General features: G+C 43.0%; 1 protein-coding gene across 1 annotated transcript in view; it reads left to right on the forward strand.

Annotated features, from left to right (window-relative positions):
• srrm4 (serine/arginine repetitive matrix 4) overlaps positions 1-11,895 on the forward strand; it is a 352,241-nt gene extending 340,346 nt beyond the window's left edge. Inside the window, exons 12-14 of the mRNA XM_068055188.1 lie at positions 307-417; positions 3,989-4,129; positions 8,915-11,895. Coding sequence (XP_067911289.1) covers positions 307-417; positions 3,989-4,129; positions 8,915-9,176 — 514 coding nt within the window. The 3' untranslated portion in view covers positions 9,177-11,895. The remainder of the gene's footprint in view (positions 1-306; positions 418-3,988; positions 4,130-8,914) is intronic.
• The last annotated feature ends 6,501 nt before the right edge of the window (positions 11,896-18,396 follow it).

Consider the following 18,396-nt stretch of genomic DNA (forward strand, 5'->3'; position numbering starts at 1 on the left):
CCACACTATTTATATGTCTTTTATGCTGGAACTCTGGATATGCCCTGTAATATAAAAGGGGCAAATTCCACAATGCCAGCAGCTTTGAATTAAATAGCAGAATCGTTTCAAGAAGCAATTCTGCAATATAAAGAGAGCATCAATGTCAGCTCCTGAACCCTGTAAAACAGAATAATTTCACCAACTTAAATTTCAAGCTGGGTTGCTGCAGTACATTTCCTACTCAAGCCAAAGATGGATAATTTACAGTTGGATATAAAGGCAGATGGATGAAGAGTCAAGGGCTGTTCCTTTGTACTTGACCAGGTCTTCTTCGCGGTCTTTGAGCTATTCACCGAAGTCAAGGAGGAGAAGCCCGGGAAGCAGGAGCTCCCGATCACGACGCAGTCCAAGCTATTCAAGATACAGCCCACAGAGGTAATGAATTTAAGTGGTCATTTTATGGGTCTGGGTTTCCAGTGCATAGCTTTGCACAACAAAGGAGCACAAAGGGAATCCAGGCCTGGAGGATAATGCACTGAGTCTACAGACTGAACAATATTCAATGGGTGGAAAATCGTGTGCACTGATTCTTTCCCCAAATTCTTGATATCTGGCCACTCTCTACAAACTTGGAAAACACTCCTTTAGATGACTGTCTTCCCAAATTACACTTAGTTTATGCAGAAAGCAAATAGACCAAGAGGAGTGGTGAGACACAGGCACCTTTGTGATTTGATAGGTTATGCAGTGGTGCTAAATTGATTTTCTGACAGAAAGTTCACTTTTCCTTAGCATAAAATAACTATAAATAATTATTACGTCTGCATCAGTAAATGAAGCTTGTTTGTTTAGGGGGAGGCATGGTAGATTGGCACTGCCAAATTTTGTTACAAACTCTTCATCAGTTTATACACAATTTCCACCCAATTTGAATAATAAAAATAAATACCAGAAGAATTGTCTACTAACCCTACCTCACTGGTAGTACATCTCTACCCAGCATTATTGAGTGAAAATAACCCCTCAGTGGCATCTTGCACACAAGAGAACATTCTTGCTTCTGTATTAGCTGCAAACTATTATATTTTCAAGGATTTCAAAAGGAGTTAGACAGCCACAAAAATGAATGAATTACTATCATCTTGGCTGGATATCTTTAAAACTTCTTGTGGACTATTTTACTTCACAACCAGACCACCTTTCTATTGGAGGCTGTAAAGTGTCATTCTTACCTCTGGACGTGTAATATTTGTTAGCGTGCCCATCAGTAATGAGCACTAGTGCAAGTTAACAGTGTACTTTACTGTGCAGTCATTTTAATTCTGCATTGCCTGTGGCAGAATTTCCTCTTTAGCGCTTCGATGTAAGCCAATGCATCATTGGATCACATATAGGAAAATTGGCAGGGAGGACCGTAGGCCTTAAATGCAGTCCACCAATTTTCCTATATGTGCTTCACCCATAAAATGTTCTACACCCAAGTGCTAAAGGAAAAAATCTACCCCCATCTGTCCATCATTAATATAGGAACATCGGAACTGATAGACAGAAAAAGACCAAGATAATAAAAGCAAAATACTGCAGATGTTGGAAATCTGAAATAAAAACAAGAAATGCTGGAAATACTCAGCAGGTCTGGCAACATCTGTGGGGAGAGAAGCAGAGTTAATGTTTCAGGTCAGTGACCTTTCATCAGAACTGGCAAAGGTTAGAAATGCAATAGGTTTTAAGCAAATAAAGCAGGGGTGGGGCAAGAGATAACAAAAGGGGAGGTGTTGATAGGACAGAGGGTCACAGAGAATAACTGGCAAGAAGGTCATGGAGCAAAGGCGAACGGTATGTTAATGGTGTGCTGAAAGACAAAGTGTTCGTGCACAGAGGGTGTGAATTGACGGAAAAATGAACAGCCATGGCCAAAAGCACAAACATGAAACAAACTAAAATAAAATAAAAAGTAAAAAAGGGGGGCCCATCATGCTCTAAAATTATTGAACTCAATGTTCAGTCCGGCAGGCTGTAGCGCACCTAATCGGTAAATGAGATGCTGTTCCTCGAGCTTGCGTTGATGTTCACTGGAACACTGCAGCAAGCCCAGGACAGATATGTGGGCATGTGAGCAGGGGAATGTGTCGAAATGGCAAGCAACCGGAAACTCGGGGTCATGCTTTCCAAGGACCAAGGACTGTCTAATTCACCACCTTCCCTCCTGGTAGTCACATGATACAATGATAATGGAGTTGTTGAACAATCATAGAAATCAATCTCTATCAGTTAATTTATAACAGAGCCAGACATGACATGAGGAAAACGCCAGTGGTGGAGAGCTTTGGGAACCATAAGTCCAAAGTCATCTGTTCCTCCCAAGCATGCTACACTTAGCACATGTCATGCCTCAAATGTTGTATCCCAAAATGTTATTTCCATAAGGAAATTGATCAAATTTAATTTATCTAAATTAAGGAACTTCTAGAGGGAGCAGTTGGGTTCCCTCTTGTAAGTCAGCACAAATATATGGATTCAGTTATATAGGGACAGAAATTAGTTTGCGTAGCTAGCGGAGATACGCAGACTTGTGTGGATTCACTGGGGACAAGCAACACCGCAGGTCGCTATCTGCAGGCTTCTTCACTGAAGTCATGAAGAAGGTTGCGCAGGTAGTGGCCCCTGGGGAATCGATATAAGTCTGCATAGTGTTAGTAGAAGTGACGCTACACGAATGAATTTCTCCCCCACAAGGTTTTGCTGCAATATCAATAGAGGATTGACCCTCAGACTCTCCCTTCTTGCTTTATATTCTCATCTCCCTCCTTTTTTTGATTTGATTTTTTATTTATTTTTTCTTTGTTCCGCCTTTTCTAATCTCTTTTGACCTTATTTTAACTTTAACATCTTTAACTTACCTTGTTACTTCAGCCATCCCGCTTTCACTGTATGGAGTTGCCATTCAAGTGGCTCACATCTGTGGCTGGATTTTGCGTTTTGGGTCGGGACTCTGTATTCAGGGTCAAATGTGAGTGCCGATTCTGCACCGTGTTGGGAGCAGTCACCCGACATGGATTTTATTACCTGGATTTGCCAATTAGTCGCCAGAGGGCAGACTCACCATCCAATTAAGGATGGCAGGCAGACTCTCGAAGCTGGGCAGTCTCTAGTTAGGTGGCAGATGCTCAAAGTCTTCCTCGAGAGCTGGCCCGGGAGGCCACCTCCAGGCAGCTGCCAATGCGACAGGCGGCCCGCAGGCTTCCTGGAAATTTTCAGTCGGCCTCTGTTCAATGGTCCTAATTGGCCTGTTAAAGACCTTAACTTGCTACTCGACACTTGTGGGCAGGCAACTGATCCACCCCCGATCCAGCCTTCCCCAAAATGGCTTGGAGACGGGATTGGGCCAGTAAACAGACATGGCAGCCAGCAGCACAAAAGTACACACCCGCCCACGTCTGTTCCTGCCCTCATCGCCCCACGAAAATCCTGTCCCTGGTTGCTAAAGTGAATTCTGGTGAAGGGACTCACCTGAGTGGATCGTGATCTTTCTCTTTCAGTCACTGATCAAACTGTGGAGTATTTGCAGCATTTTCTGTTGTGAGAAATGTCTACAATGGACCTTCCATCAGCCATCTTAATTCAAGGGGCACTCTTCATGCCTCCGCCAGTGGATAATGGAAACTGGAAGATAGTCAAGAGTCCCAAATGTTTATCTTAAATGCCTGGTCCAGCAATACTCCACTCATAGGAATGAAGGAAAACACGGTTGAAGTAACAAAATAAATATTTTTTTGCTTTATTCGCCAAGAAAAGGGGATGAAATACATGCAACTAAAAGATCTATAAGGCAATGTTTTGCACAAGGCTCTGTCCTCTGAAAATTTTGGCAAAAGATTGGGGTGATGGATAATATAGATGCGGATAATGGAGGTTCCATTGCATTTACTGTTAAATAGAAAAAATGGTCTCATCGCTCTTATGCTTCAGTTTTTAAAAGTTCTTGCTATAAATTATAATTGGATAGGGACCATGACCGAGATCGGGATCGTAAGAAGTACAGCTCCCGAGACAGAGAGTCCAGGCGACGTCGGTCTCGCTCCTACTCTCCAATGAGGAAACGGAGACGAGATTCACCAAGTCATCTGGAACCTCGACGGATCACCAGGTCAGTAAGACATTGTTCTGAAATTAAGGGGCAACTATTTTCACCTGCACATTTATTCAGTATTCACAATTAGGAGTTTCAGCCGTGGTATAGGCTTTGCTCGTCACCAGATAGATTGAGCCAAAGAAGGCCCTTTAAGCCATTTGATCTCACATTTCTAGAATGCCACTCTACCATCTCCCAATCACAGTGTCTGGCTGTTTTTTAAGTGACTCTAGTGTCTCGGTCTTACTCTCCCTTCTGGGTAACCTGTTCCGCCTGTTAACCATCCTCTCAGTTTAGAAATATTTCCTAGCATTACATCAATCCTAACCTCTAAGCTGCATCCACATTTCCTGCTGCCTGATGTATACATTAGCCACTTTAAACATATCATTTAGAGGACGGCATGGTGATGGTATAATAATTATTAAACATGCTGCCAGTTACATGTAAGGGTGTAGGTTTTGCCCACTTTGGGGGTTATTTTGACTTTGGGTGATAGTGTAAAATGGGAAATATCAGATCTGCCATCCGTATTGCTCTAAATGCCAATTTTCTAATCCCAGTGGTAGTGTTGGGTCGAGTTCCGGGCACAAGATAAACATCCTGTAACGGGAAGTATAGAAATTCAGCAGCCAAGTGGTCCAGGCTGCCCTCATAGATGATTGCAAATTATAGGGCTGAATTTACAGAGCGGGAATGGTGTTACAACAGAAGCAGGAGGAGTGCACTGTTGATTCTCGTCACACTTCTACACAGGTCACAACACATGTTGTGACTTCTGTTAAATTTTCCCACTTACTGATACAATCATATACTCTATTTTTCCCAGAATAGAACACACTAACCACAACAACCTTATCAACCTATTATAAAACAAGTCTTAACTAGTAATGAAGTAAAGCATAAACACACAGATTTAAATTTTAAAGTTCCCTTTTTAACCTTAGTCCCTCACACTGACACACACGCATACACCAGTTAACCGAAAAAATAAAAGGGATTTTTTCAAGTTCAGAGCTCCGTTACAGACAAAAAAAAACTTGGGAAGATTACTTGCTCATTTTTGAAGAAAACAGCAGATGAGATGTTGTCCAAAACTGGCTTTTGAGTACTCGTAGACAGGTCACTGAGATCTTTTGGAACAGTTCTTTTCAGGGGCATTGAAAATTAATTTCAGCAGGCTTTCTTCAGAGACAGGAGGCGAGGTGAATTGACACAGTAGACTTCTTAGGGTGTTTTAGAGAATTGCTGGAAAGCGAGCTGGGTTTTGGTCTTCTCTCCTTCCTTGACACTTATTCAGCAGACTTGATTTTATCTCACTCAAGAAGGTAAAAACACATTGACACAACAACAAAAAAGCTTGTGAGTTTTCTGCCCTCCCAGGTGTGCTCTTCTGCTGCTGGGCTTGTCCAATCAAGGGGCCCTTGTCACTTCTCTGCCTACTTCTTCCCCTGTTACCAGAGTTTCTATTCTATCTTTAACCTGAGTCATCTGACAACCGGTAAACATTATTGCCAATCCAGTTCCTTCAGTGTCCTCTTAATGACTCTCTTGACAAAAACTGGTCCAATATTTATTCAATTTGACTATGAATTCCTTTAAAAATATTTTTAACATAAAACAGAAGCACCTTCATAACAATGGAGAGAGATGAGGACCAAAAATACTGGCACTGGCTGACATGTCAGTTTCGTGATGCCATTCTCGGTGCCAGCCACATTCACCAGAGGGAGGGGAAGGTGGATCACGATCCACCCAATCCCTGATTGATGCCAATTATGCTGGTTAAGGTGCTCATTGAGAGCTCATTAATGGGGATTTTGTGATTTTCACGGGGCTGCATATGTTGTCTAGGGCAGACCAGCTGAATAGAGTCATGTACACAGTGGGGAACCAGACGTGGGCACCACAAGGAATTAGCTGGGCCTCATAAAAGGGTGAATGGCACAGAAGGGGCTCGGCAATTGACAAACAGGTGATATTGGCAGAGCGCAGGTGGCGAGATTGAGCATTCAGTGCACAGTCAGTGCAGCGTGTCATCACCCTCCTGGCATTGCGGGGGTATAAGAGCTGGGGTAAGGCTTTCAAGGCCAATTGGGTGGCTACCTGAACACACGGAAGGCAGCAGCTGGCAATGGGGGTGCGACTCTCAGATTTTGGGTCCAGTGGCAATGAGGATCACCACCATCAACAGCAGAGGCAGAGCCCTGGGCATGAGGAGGGCAGACGAGATGGTTGAGGAGCAAGAAGGCAATGGAAGCTATACCCAGAGCACAGGGTCTACCACCAAAAATGGAGATACCTGGACATGTTGGAGAACCAGTACCACAGGAGACTGCGTCTATCCAAGCAGGTGGTCACAGAGACATGCCCTCGTGGCAGAAGACCTCACACCTTGCAGCAATGCTCACCATGCCCTGCCAGTAGCTGTCAAACTTATTGTAGCCTTGAACCTCTTTGCCTTTGGCTGCTTCCAACGATCAGCTGGAGACCTTGGTGGCGTCTCAAAAACGCCTGCATGCCACTGCATCTCACAGGTCACTGATGCCCTATTTGCGAGAGCTGGACATGCATCCAATTTCAGACAGATGGGGCCACCCAGGCACAAAAGGCAATGGGTTTCGACACCATCCTGGATTTCTTCAGTGTCAGCCACCCTGGCTATCTCCATCACTCCCTCCTACATGGGTTTGATGACTTGGATGTAGGGTACGCCTCCACATGCCTTCTCTCAGGCATTGTCTCCCCATTTCTTCTGCAAGGAGAAAAGAGAGCGAGATAAGGTACTTCTGGCCTCTATTGCCAATTCCAGCTGCTCCCATTCATTAGATGCTGGATGTCTCAGTGGCAGCAGGTCTTCAGCAACACTGCTGCTCTGAGCCATTCTGAGTGGTCAGTAATTGCCCTGGTCACACACCCTTCCCATGTTCAGGAGCTGCATGCGCACTCAAGCACCTCCTCTGGTATGTCCATTGTAGGGTGAATAACCAGAGGCCTATCCTAAGGGTTGGGGTAGCACTCACCTTGCGAGAGCATATCAGGTCATTATACTCCTTCCAAAACTGGATCCAACTCCTTCTGACAGTGGCAGCTGCCTCCATCCATGCCTGCTTGGTCTGTGTAGGTGGCCTCCTCCTGCCACCCTCCGGAAAGAGGACTGCCCTGCTCTCCCTCACGGCCTCCATAATCACCTCCAAGTCCATGCCTGAAATCAAGAGGCTGCCCTGGGTTCCAGGTCTCTGGTTCTCTTGAGACATCATGGAAATGAAAAATCCAACGCAAAGTTCTCTATGAATTTTCACTCTCAAGTCACTGAACTCAAACGGCAGCCACAGTAATGGCAGCCATGGTGAGTCTAAATAGGGCCCGCACTTGAGTTGGCCCACCTCCGTTCCCTCCCCCACAGCTGTTAATTGGACATTGAACCCGTCTCCATATGAATTAAATGGTAGCCCCTCCCCACCCCATGAAACTCAGGGCTCAGTTCTGTTTTCCCCAGGGGCGAGGTTTGGCACCCAAAAGCAATCTCAACTTCTGTTCCCTGCCCCCACAGCGAAAATCCATCCCATAGTAACAGAATAATAAGATTTATATAGTATTATATGTCTGATTCTTGGCTACTCCTACCTTGGCACCATTTACTCAAATTCAACAACCTCAATACCGCAATTATTACAAACATCAAAACCAAGTGGGCATCACTTAAGTGGATGGGAGTAAATGGGAAATTGAGGAACAACCTTCACACAAAAGGTAATAGAAATATAGAGTCAGTCATCGGGAAAGGCCATTGCTTCCAGCCGTATAAATGAGTTAAAGAGATGCCTAGATGTGTTTAGAGAGAAAAGGTAGATTGAGGGACGTGATGAGAAAACAGCGAGGTAAAGTTGAGACTAACCAAAAGGGAGAGGTTGGCTAAATGGTGCTTTACCTATTTCTAAAATTATCTTATGTTCCTACAAAACTGCAAAACAAGCTCAAAAGGTTGGATAGTAAGTAAAGCCACTGTCTGATGTAGTACTAGACCAGAGAGACGCAAGTCCCAGGATCGACTCCCAACAAGGAATCGAGCTATTGTGCCAAATGAGTCTGTATTGGTGTTTATCCTCCACATGAGCAGTTGTCCTGATTCCACCTGCCCGCTCTGTGCCAAGCTAGGTGATTTCAGCTGTGGCAGCAATCACAAAACTACAACTGGCCTCAATACCGCTGAGCTTGTGAAAGGAAAAGTCAGACAGTGTTCCCACTCCTGATCACTACCCTATGTTGATGCAGTGCTCTGCTATGGTGCCACCCTGGTTGAATGGCTTGCCATTGCTAGCTGTCTAGGCCTACACACGAAGAATGGACACAGGTAAGGTAGTGGAGGGCTGTCGGGGTCCACAAAATCATAGCCCAGCAAGGGGTAGGCAGGGTGGGAAAGGGACAAATTAGCAAAAGATGGAAACCAACCCAAAGAAGTGTATTTTGAATGTTAAATGGGGATCAATATGACACTCTCTGATTTGTGTTAATGTCCGTATCCAATTTCCTCCCCAGTAAATGTCAAAAATGAACTTTGGTGGCTAATCAAAGATTATTTATAATGTGTGAATTATGGGCCAGCATTAGGAACACAACCACTTATTTATCTTAAAAAGTCGAATAACAGGTTGTCAACCTGAAACTTTAGCTCTACTTCTCGATCCACAGATGCTGCCAGACTTGCTGATTATTTCCATAATTTTCTGTTTTTATTTCAGATTTCAGATTTCCAGCATCTGCAGTATTTTGCTCTTACTTGTCTTCTTTGTTTATCAGTGCTCGAAAACGGCCCATCCCATACTACAGGCCCAGCCCTTCATCCTCCAGCAGCATCAGCAGCTACTCCTCCTGGTACAGCAGCAGGAGCCGGAGCAGGAGCCGGAGCCGGAGCCGGAGTCGGAGCTATTCCAGCAGGAGCCGGAGTCGCAGCCTCAGCAGGAGCCGCAGCCGGACCCGGAGTTCACCCGGACGGAGCAGCAGCCGCAGCAGGAGCAAGAGTTATGATTCTACAGGCAGCTACGAGAGCCTGCGGCGCTGAACACCCCGGCCCCCCCACCTCAACCACACACCCCACCCCTCACCCTTTCCCTGCTGCCTGCTTGCAGATTGACCTCTGTGTTATTTTGGTTTCCCACTGTTTAAGTGACGTGTGGAATCTGATGCGTGTGAATGTGCTGCAGTGCACGCTAAACAGCCAGATAGACTCAAGTTTCTCCATGCTCATCTCTCACTTTAAAGATGAAATGAAATCCTCGGGTGCTTTTCTTTTTTTTTAAAAACTCACACCAAGTTTGGAGCAAAATAAAGACACAACTTGGAACAATTTATCAATCATGTTTCTGTCTGATTGTTACAAAGGGTTGTGTAGGTCCCGGCCATCACACTACAATGACTCAGTGCACTATCAGAACAGCCGCAGTTCAAACTGAAAGTTGTAACAGCCAAGCAGGTGCACTGTGGCTATTCTCAGAGGATGCTTAAACTCTGGCTCACTGAGATGATGAATCAGATTACATGAAGCACAGCTGACACCCACCCCTCCCCCCGCTCCCCTCACCCTTAGCCATAGAAATGCCATGTGCACCCATTTATATTGGATTCAGAGTACCTGCTTGACCACAGACATCAATGAGCTCACCATTGTGGCTGCAGTACACATTTTTCCATGTTTCAGGCTCAATTTGGCAGCAGGGTGCTGCTGACACTCCCTGCCCCTGCAGAAAACAGCCTCAGTTGTTAATTAATAGATAGAATTTCAGGTCCACTCATAGAATGTGGCAGGATTCCAACAGACCACAAGCCTGTGTATCATTGTGATCTGCTGCGCTGTTTAAAAATTAAGCGTGTTTACTGCCCATTAACAGATGCTAGTTAGCCAACCAGACAACTTATTTTAAAAAATCAATCATAACAAATATGGCCATATAGTCTATGTGCAGAATAATGGAATAAGATGCATAAGCACCAAGCACATGGGTCACGGTATAGAAATATGCACTATATATCCCATGTAGTTTGCGAAAGATGAGGTAGATCGTGTGCCTTTCTCCTGGGCGATTTCCCATATAGACTGAGAAATCCTTATAGGAAAATGTCCCTTTTGTAAACTTTGAACTTTCCATCCTCCTTTTTTTGATTATTGGGAAATCTACACTGACAGACCAAGACTGTGGCCCTTAGCGCAGGGAGCCGCCAAAATTTAAAAGAATTGGAGGGAAGGTGAGGTAAATCAGGAAGTAATGAGTTGGTGACAACAAGCTGAGCTTTTAAAAACTTGTTGATTGTAGATGGAAGAGAAGGTGAAGGAAGATAAGGAGTTCTGCAGTTTTAAGGACCTGGGAAAAATTGAGTTGGAGTAGATTGATTTCAACAATGTGAAAGAAGGAAGCAGAGCGTTCAGGATGGCATGGCCAATATATAGTTCATATATTTCTTTTGTAATACTGAGTTAATTGGATTCAGAATCTAATGAACATAATTTCATTTCATCTTTAATATGTATATATGTATTTTAAAAGCAAAATAAAGTGAACCACAACTCCAAAGCAGACTGGGTTTGGTACAGGACCCACTCTAAAAATAAAGTGTAAAATGAGTTTGGACAGTCTCAATACAGGTCCTCCTGGCCAAATAAAAGTGCAGCTAATCAGGCACTAGCTGGTACAAAGTTGGGGATCTCGTTCAGAGAGGTCACAGCAGGCTGCTGTAGGATGTAGAAAGAACAGATTGCACTGGTACAGGAGGAGGTATTCCTCACCTCTAGCACATTGTTGTGGCAATGTGACGGGATGTGTGTCTAGCCATGCTGTACCTGACCTGTAAGTCTTTGATGCTGATTCTGAGTGCCTGAAATGGTGAAGTGTCTTGCTCACCAGCATGAACATCCCTGACCCCGATGGGCACAAAGTTCACAAAAAAGAAGCCACAGTGGCAACATGCCAATGCGTGAAAATAATCTTATCCTGCAGATTAGCATATAAGAGTACCCCTAGATGACCTTTAGTAAGTTATTGATAGACTTTGAATATCGCTCCTTCTTTTGCACTCCTATATTTATTTCAAATTTGTCATGTCTAATTAGCAAATATACCAAAATCTTTTCTGCTAATTCTTGATCAATTGTATTTTCACTATGCACTGTAAATATATTGATAAATGTCAATACTGTACCCATTTATTTAATATTTATTTGCCCTATTTATTGAATTTATTTATATAGAGTAGGCAGCAGAGCCTGTACTTTTGGAACTGCCATGGTTGGTGTGACAAATCCCATTGTTTTCCTTTTTCTTTTGTAAGCCATTACATACAAGACTTTGTGAAACTGTGTTTGTGATCAAGGGCCTGTATTTGGAATATTTAAAAAAAAATTGAATTATATGAACCTCCCAATGACAAATTATAGCAGCCAAAAGATGCATTGGTTAATGTTCAGTATTATCAATTGTAGCTAGAATTATCAGTCACGTAGAACAACTATAGGTGTGTTTGTATTTGTCAGAACGCTTTCAACCCAAATAGTTTTTGAATGTCTTAGAACAAATGAAATAGGAAGAGCAAGGTTGAACAGACAGCATACTTGTTCAATAATGTCAGTTGGTATCTAATTCTTGTATCTCCTCCTGCACTGGAGTTGGAGGTGTTAATATTACTGTACCAACTCTTTTAATCTTTCTGTGAAAATAAGATATATTCTTCATGACATTAGTCTTCCTGATGCATTTAATTTGTGAGCTTGTAAAGCAAAACTGTTAAAAGAAAAATAAACATCCTGACTTGAATTTGAGGTTTGTTTTGTGTTGGTGGTATCCTGACATTCGCACAAATCCTATACCCATCATATATCCCCATCTGCCAGCAGTTGACAAAGTAATGATACCATTTCAGGTGGGCTACATGAGGTTTGTAGTCTGTGGGCTGCTCATGTCAGTAGTAGAACTTTCAGCTCTTGAGTCAGACAGTTTTGGGTTCAAGTCCCGCTCGAGAGACTTCAGCACAACAATTGAGGCTGATGCTCCAGTGCAGTACCGAGGGAGTACTGCACTGCCAGAAGTGCTGTCTTCCAAATGAGACGTTAAACCAAGGTCCTGTCTGTCCTCCCAGGTGGACATAAAAGATCCCATTGCATAATACAAGGAAGAGTAAGGGATTTCTCCCCAGTGTCCTGGCCAATATTTACCCTTCAACTGCTATCACCAAAATGGATTATATGATCATTATCACATTGCTGTTTGTGGGTATTTGTTGAGAACAAATTGGCTGCCGCGTTTCCTACATTACCACAGTGACTGCATGAAAAAAAAGTACTTAATTGATGGTAAAGTACTTTGGGACATCCTGAGGCCACAAAAGGTGCTCTATAAATGCAAGTCCTTATGTTATAGTTGCACACCATGGAACCTCATGGGCCCACTATAAAATTTAAATCTGTAAGTTCATGTTGCCATTGCCTTGCATTTTGCTTAAGTTGCTAGGAGTAACAGATCTTGATGTTGTGATTTAGAAGTTATCCACCAAGCAGGCAAAAGCACAAAAAACTGCTCTTTTCAGACCTTCATCCACAAAATTGAAAAAAGGACTGGCCAACAAATGATAAATATATATTCAAATATTACTGAGTTGCTTGGGCTTTGAGGGCCACAGGTTGAACACCCCTGCACCACACCTTACAAAAGAAAACATAGGCCAAAAATTTCCTTTGAGTTGCCCTTGCTTGGCTGCTGTAATTTCACCCGAAGTGCCGAGGGAACCACATTTGCATGTCTGAACAGTTTCTCCGCCACACTACGGGTAAGGTTGGGGTTGTAGAGTGGTACAGCTCTGAGGAGAATCCCGGACATAGTTGTGAGGGACTGGCAGTGATGTGGTTTCACCTTTGGAGCCTGGGTTCCAATCCATTCACACTGTTGGGATGGAAGTCTACTCTGATGACTGATAGGGTTTGAAATTAATTGAGTTTGGGCAGCCTTAACCCAGTACCCACTGTGCACCCACAGCACAATCCTGCCATGCTAAATGAAGGACAATCTCACTCAGACAGGTCATAAATATAGTCGTCTGGAATTTCTGCTGCTCACACCATTTCCCTTGGGATTCCATCGATCATCTGCTAAAGTTCTTACACATTGATTTCAGGATCATTAGAAACAATAAGGCCTCAATTTCAACAGGGTTTGGGTGGGGGGAGAGTGTGATTGGGACAGGTAGGAGTATGGGTGGGAAGGAACCCCACCACAGAGATCTCAGTGTGAGGCCTGAGCCATTTTAACTCCTGGGTCTCGTCTAGATCATGTAGAACAATTTCGCTCACAAAAACGGTAGGATTGACGCCAGGATCAGCGGGCGGGTGCAGGAAAGGTCTCTAGCATAAAGTTAACACTGGGCAAGGGCTTTTGCACAGATGCCAGCGTGAGATGAAGAGGCAAGGCCGAGGCTTGAGAGGCCCAAGGGCTCTTTGCAGAGCCTGGGGGGAGCACAAATGTATGAAAGTAATTCTTTTGAACTTACCTTGGCCTCTTCTGGCTAGTTGGTGCTGCCTGCTGTGATTCAGCTGTCGGGTTTGACACCAGACACGCCTCCCCTCTAACTCATCATGAAAATCACATCACAGCACAGATGATGTCTTTGGGATGTGATATTTTGCATCTAAATTATGCCTGCAGCAGGAACCTTGGCCAACTTCAAAGTTGGTGAATATACAACATCACCAGGTGGAAACTGTTGCCTCGGAGCCAGTAAGTGGACTCGGCCTAATCTTAACCCTTCCCCCCATGCACCATTCTCACCAGGGCAGGAATTAAAATTGAAGCCTAAGACTCTGAAGTACTGCATGGATTGTCGCAGTTAGAAAATTCACTTCACTTGAGGATGAAGCACTCAAGCACTTTATGAATTCTTATTGTGAGACTTTCTGTCACTGATTATACCGTAATGCTGTTTGAACCTTCAGTCATAGTGAACTCCCACAATGTACTATGTGGGCTTCCCTAAGCTCACTCATGTGCCAGGAAGGATTAATGTATCTGCCTGGAAATAGTAGTTGATGCAGGCCTGTTGTGAATTTCTTGCTTCACTTAGCAAGAAAAATCCAGCAGGAAGATGTGAAAGTATTTACTATGAGTAAATAAGTGACTGCATCATTTATGCTGATCCAGTTGAGTGTTGCAGTTTGCATTGTAGTTTTGCACTATACTCACTTGAGTCTGAGAAGCAGTAAGGTTACAAGAAGAAGTTATGCGGAAGGCAATTGATCAATCTGAGGATGAAGACAGTAGGTAGATTAGTTAAGTGCCATCATCTGACTTGACCGGTTCAAAGTGCATCTCCAATACCCCCATCTCCAATTGTTTGGTCTATAACTGAAATGTTTGTGGTACTAAGCCATATGAAGCAGAAAGTTTCCAGGTTTGATTCCCAGCCTGCACCAAATTAATAGATCTTGGGCACTTTGACTGTGAGGGTATTCCAGTTTATCTCAGTACGGGGAGGGTCAGGGAAGGGAAAGAGCAATTGTTTTTGCTCCTGATGTCTTTTCAATGACCCAGTTGGAAAGCACACATGTATGGGCATTGAGTGAGCACTCTGGATTCAGCTGTGATGCTTCCTCCACATTAGTCAAATAGGCAGAGGCTACTGACTGTTGAGGATCACTAATGAAAACCTGCCACATCAGTGAGGTGCCACAGGGTGGCTGGTACCTGCCAAACCATCCCAGCAACCAGGAGCAGGATTGATTCCTTCATCACCTATGAGGGGAAAAATGAGTCTCAGTAGCCTGGCACACTCGGACGCAAGGGTTGACCATTCTTTTCGAGTAATATGGTTGCCTGTCTTGCAAGCTGTCAAGAGCCTTAACTGGAGCATTATCACCCTAGTCAGATGACTTGCATGCCAATTTTTATCTATATATTTGGTTGGGATATTTGCAAAGTTTATCCCTCTTTTATGTAATGTTTATTCTTAGCAGGCCTGGCTTGATGCTTTTACAGACAAGAAGTGGATGCGCCTAGCCAGCTTCCAGTCGGCACCAGGAACCTCCAAAGCATGACAGCATTTTCTGATTACTCCTGCATTCAATGCTCTCTCTTTCCAATGGCTCAGAACAAGGATTGAATGGAGTAGGAATTGAGCCAATGCTCTGAGACACTGAGCAATGTTGCTAGGGCTCATCAGTCATTATAATAATGTCAACTTATCAGATATGTAAATAAAGGTGTAGAATTGGAACCACAATAAAAATACCAACAATTATATTCGGATAAAAATTAAATTATATATTTATTAAAAAGACCCTCTTAAAAAAGCAAAGATATCAGCACTAACACAATAGTTTGCATTCCAACAGATATGATGGGAAGAATTACACAGAGTTAAAATACCACAGAGAGGAATTTGGCATCAGTACATTAAAAGATTCCTATGGGAATAGTAGAGATCTAAATTTCTACCCTGAGGTAGCTCTATTGTGGAATTTCCCAGTTTACCTAGTCCAAGATCCAAGCCTGCCTGAACATCACACAAAAATCATGTAAACATCACTTTGAGGCAGCAGAAGGTTCACTTGGTAAGTTCAACATCTGTCTGTTGACATCCATTTTAGAATTTTTCTGAAGACAATATGAATTTCAAGTTCAACCCTATTTGAAGGATAGGAAATATCAACAGTGTACTCAAAGACACAAATCTATGGCCAGTGTTCCAGGCCACTGTGTGCTTGGGAAATCATGTTTGTACATTGCTGCTCAGTTACCCACAGAATCATCCATTTTTCCCATTTTACCCACTTTGCTGGAGCTCATAATAATGTTATGAATGATTTCTTTTGTTACTCTGTTCCTTTCATTATTATAACAGAATCTCACCACTATGAAGTATTTCAAACTGTTATTTCCAGAATTGCTGAAAACTTGTGGACAGGTACAATAACAGAGCTCATGTCACAAGCAATGATTAATAAAAGACACAATTTCAATGCTGGAAATGTAAAGTAAAAACAGAAAATGCTGGCAATAAGAACACAGGAATTGCTAAATGAAAAAGACCAAGGTCCACCTAGTTCACCTTCTACCATCCTGATAGTCACATGATAGAACAATACTGGAGTGGTTGACTGGTCATAGCAATTGATCTCTATCAATTAGCCTACAGCAGACCCAGAAATGACATGAGAAAAAAAATCCAGTGGTGGAAAGCTTCGGGAACTATAGGTTCAAAGTCACTTTTTTCCCCCCAAGCATGTCACATTTAGCACATGTCCTGTCTCTGGTACACTGCACCTCAAGATATTACTTTCTGAAAATACACAGCAGGTCAGTCATCATCATAGGGAGGTTAAAGTTTTAAGCTTTCCTCTTCATGAGAACTAGCTCTGATGAACAGTCCTATCTGGAGTGTTGACCTCTCTTCCACTTTCAGCTCTTGTCTCACCTGTGGTGCCTTGCTAATGGTCTCTGAAATAGGTGAGTGTGTGCGATTTAGGGTACAAATTTGGTAAGACATGTAACTTGTGAGGAATTATTCAATTGCAGGATTGAACAGAGGAATTATTAATTTTTTTGTGTGTTCCAGTTGAGTGATTGTTTAAGTTACCTTCTGCTTCCCCACTCTTGGACTGCTCTCTATGACATACTTTCCCTACTTGAGAAGGCAGGAGGGTACCCAGCAAACAGACCTCAACCAATGCCAATCCGAAGCTAGCTCCTTGAAGATGTGTAAGCGCAGTTGATGGTCAATCCCCTGAGATTTTTCTTTTCCCTGTGAGAAAGTACCCAACACAGCTCAGCACTCCAATGCAATGGTTGAGATTGGTAAATTGGTGAATAAGCCTACAAAGGTATGGCAAGTGATTTGATGTGGTGCTACCAATACAGTAAGTTAGCTTCATTTAGTGCATGAAGTGCAATTTGCTGCGTGAATGCAACAATTTTGCATAAATGCTCTTGAGGCTGTGAAAAGGCTTTTCTTCCTGAGTGGATCTGAGACACAATTATAGGCAAAAGCTCATGTTTCTGTTCCTCCTCAGGGCATCATGTTGGCACTCAAATTCATTGTGCCCTTGCACCTCCCCTCCAACTGCAATTTTCAATCTTTTTTTACCAATATGAGGTATTTGCAAAGTGGAGTCAACTGTCTTCCTAGGTCAATTGTCCCTTAGAAATCAGTTGGAGAAGTGAAGCATCAGTAGTGATGAGTTAGACTTGATTCTCAGTCAACCAAATGATTTGAATTGAAAATGTAAAAAGCTTCCCTGCTGTTTTTATTTTGGTGCTGTTAAGCCAGTAGGGCCCGCAAGAGTGAAATGAAGTGGCCATAAACGCATTTTGTAAAGTCATTTCTACTTGATTGTGTTGCTAAAGTAGCATTGTTAAATAGAATTATAGATATAGATATAGGTAAACAGGAATGCAAGCTGAATTAAGCTGCAGTGCTGTTGGGAGAGAGAAAGTGTATGACAGCTAAGTCATTCTGCGCAGGATGCTTCTGAATCACATGTGACAATGAAGCCAAGAAGGCAGGGTCAAAATAAAAAGATGCCTTTAGTTTGACGAGAGAAAAAGAAAGAGGGAGATGCCATTGTTTACAAAATATAAATAACATCTCCCCAATATGGTAAAGTTGAACCTCAGCCCTTCAGAATGTCAATCAGAGTTCAAAATTCCAGTCTTATTGATTTTTAAAGCAATTTTTATGTGTTTATACAGGAGCTACAGCTGAAGTCATGTTCTAGTTACAATTTTCCCTACATATCATAACCTCATAAATCTATCAGTTAACAACACTCTGATCAGAAGCTTCTCATCCTCACCGTGATATGCTTTAAATATACTGTTCAAGTGCATAGAACTTGCAATGCAATGTGTTCTTGGCATGTGTAGTACTTGGAGGGAGAGATGATCAATCCATTTTTCCCACCAGTCTTTTTCAGCCCATGCCATTTATTGCTCTCTCTCTTTTGCTTGCCCCTCCTGCACTCTCTAGCAACTACCCTCACTCAAACTTTTCCCCATCTCACTCATTCTCCCATCTATCCCTCATTGCCTCTAATATATATCATATCCGCAACATACGATCCAGACCGTACATTTCCCATCTGTTCTTTGTACCCCTCATTGGCTTTTACTTTCCTTTCAGGATATCTAGCAACAGGTAATTGAAGCACGACTGCTTTGCTCAATGCTAGAAAGTTAAGCTGACAGCTCTGGTGTTCCTTTCTGACTCTGCTGTGAGATTTTGTCAACACATCAATCCATTTTATTCTT

Source organism: Heterodontus francisci, chromosome 23 (assembly GCF_036365525.1).
Source record: "Heterodontus francisci isolate sHetFra1 chromosome 23, sHetFra1.hap1, whole genome shotgun sequence".
NCBI lineage: Eukaryota > Metazoa > Chordata > Chondrichthyes > Heterodontiformes > Heterodontidae > Heterodontus > Heterodontus francisci.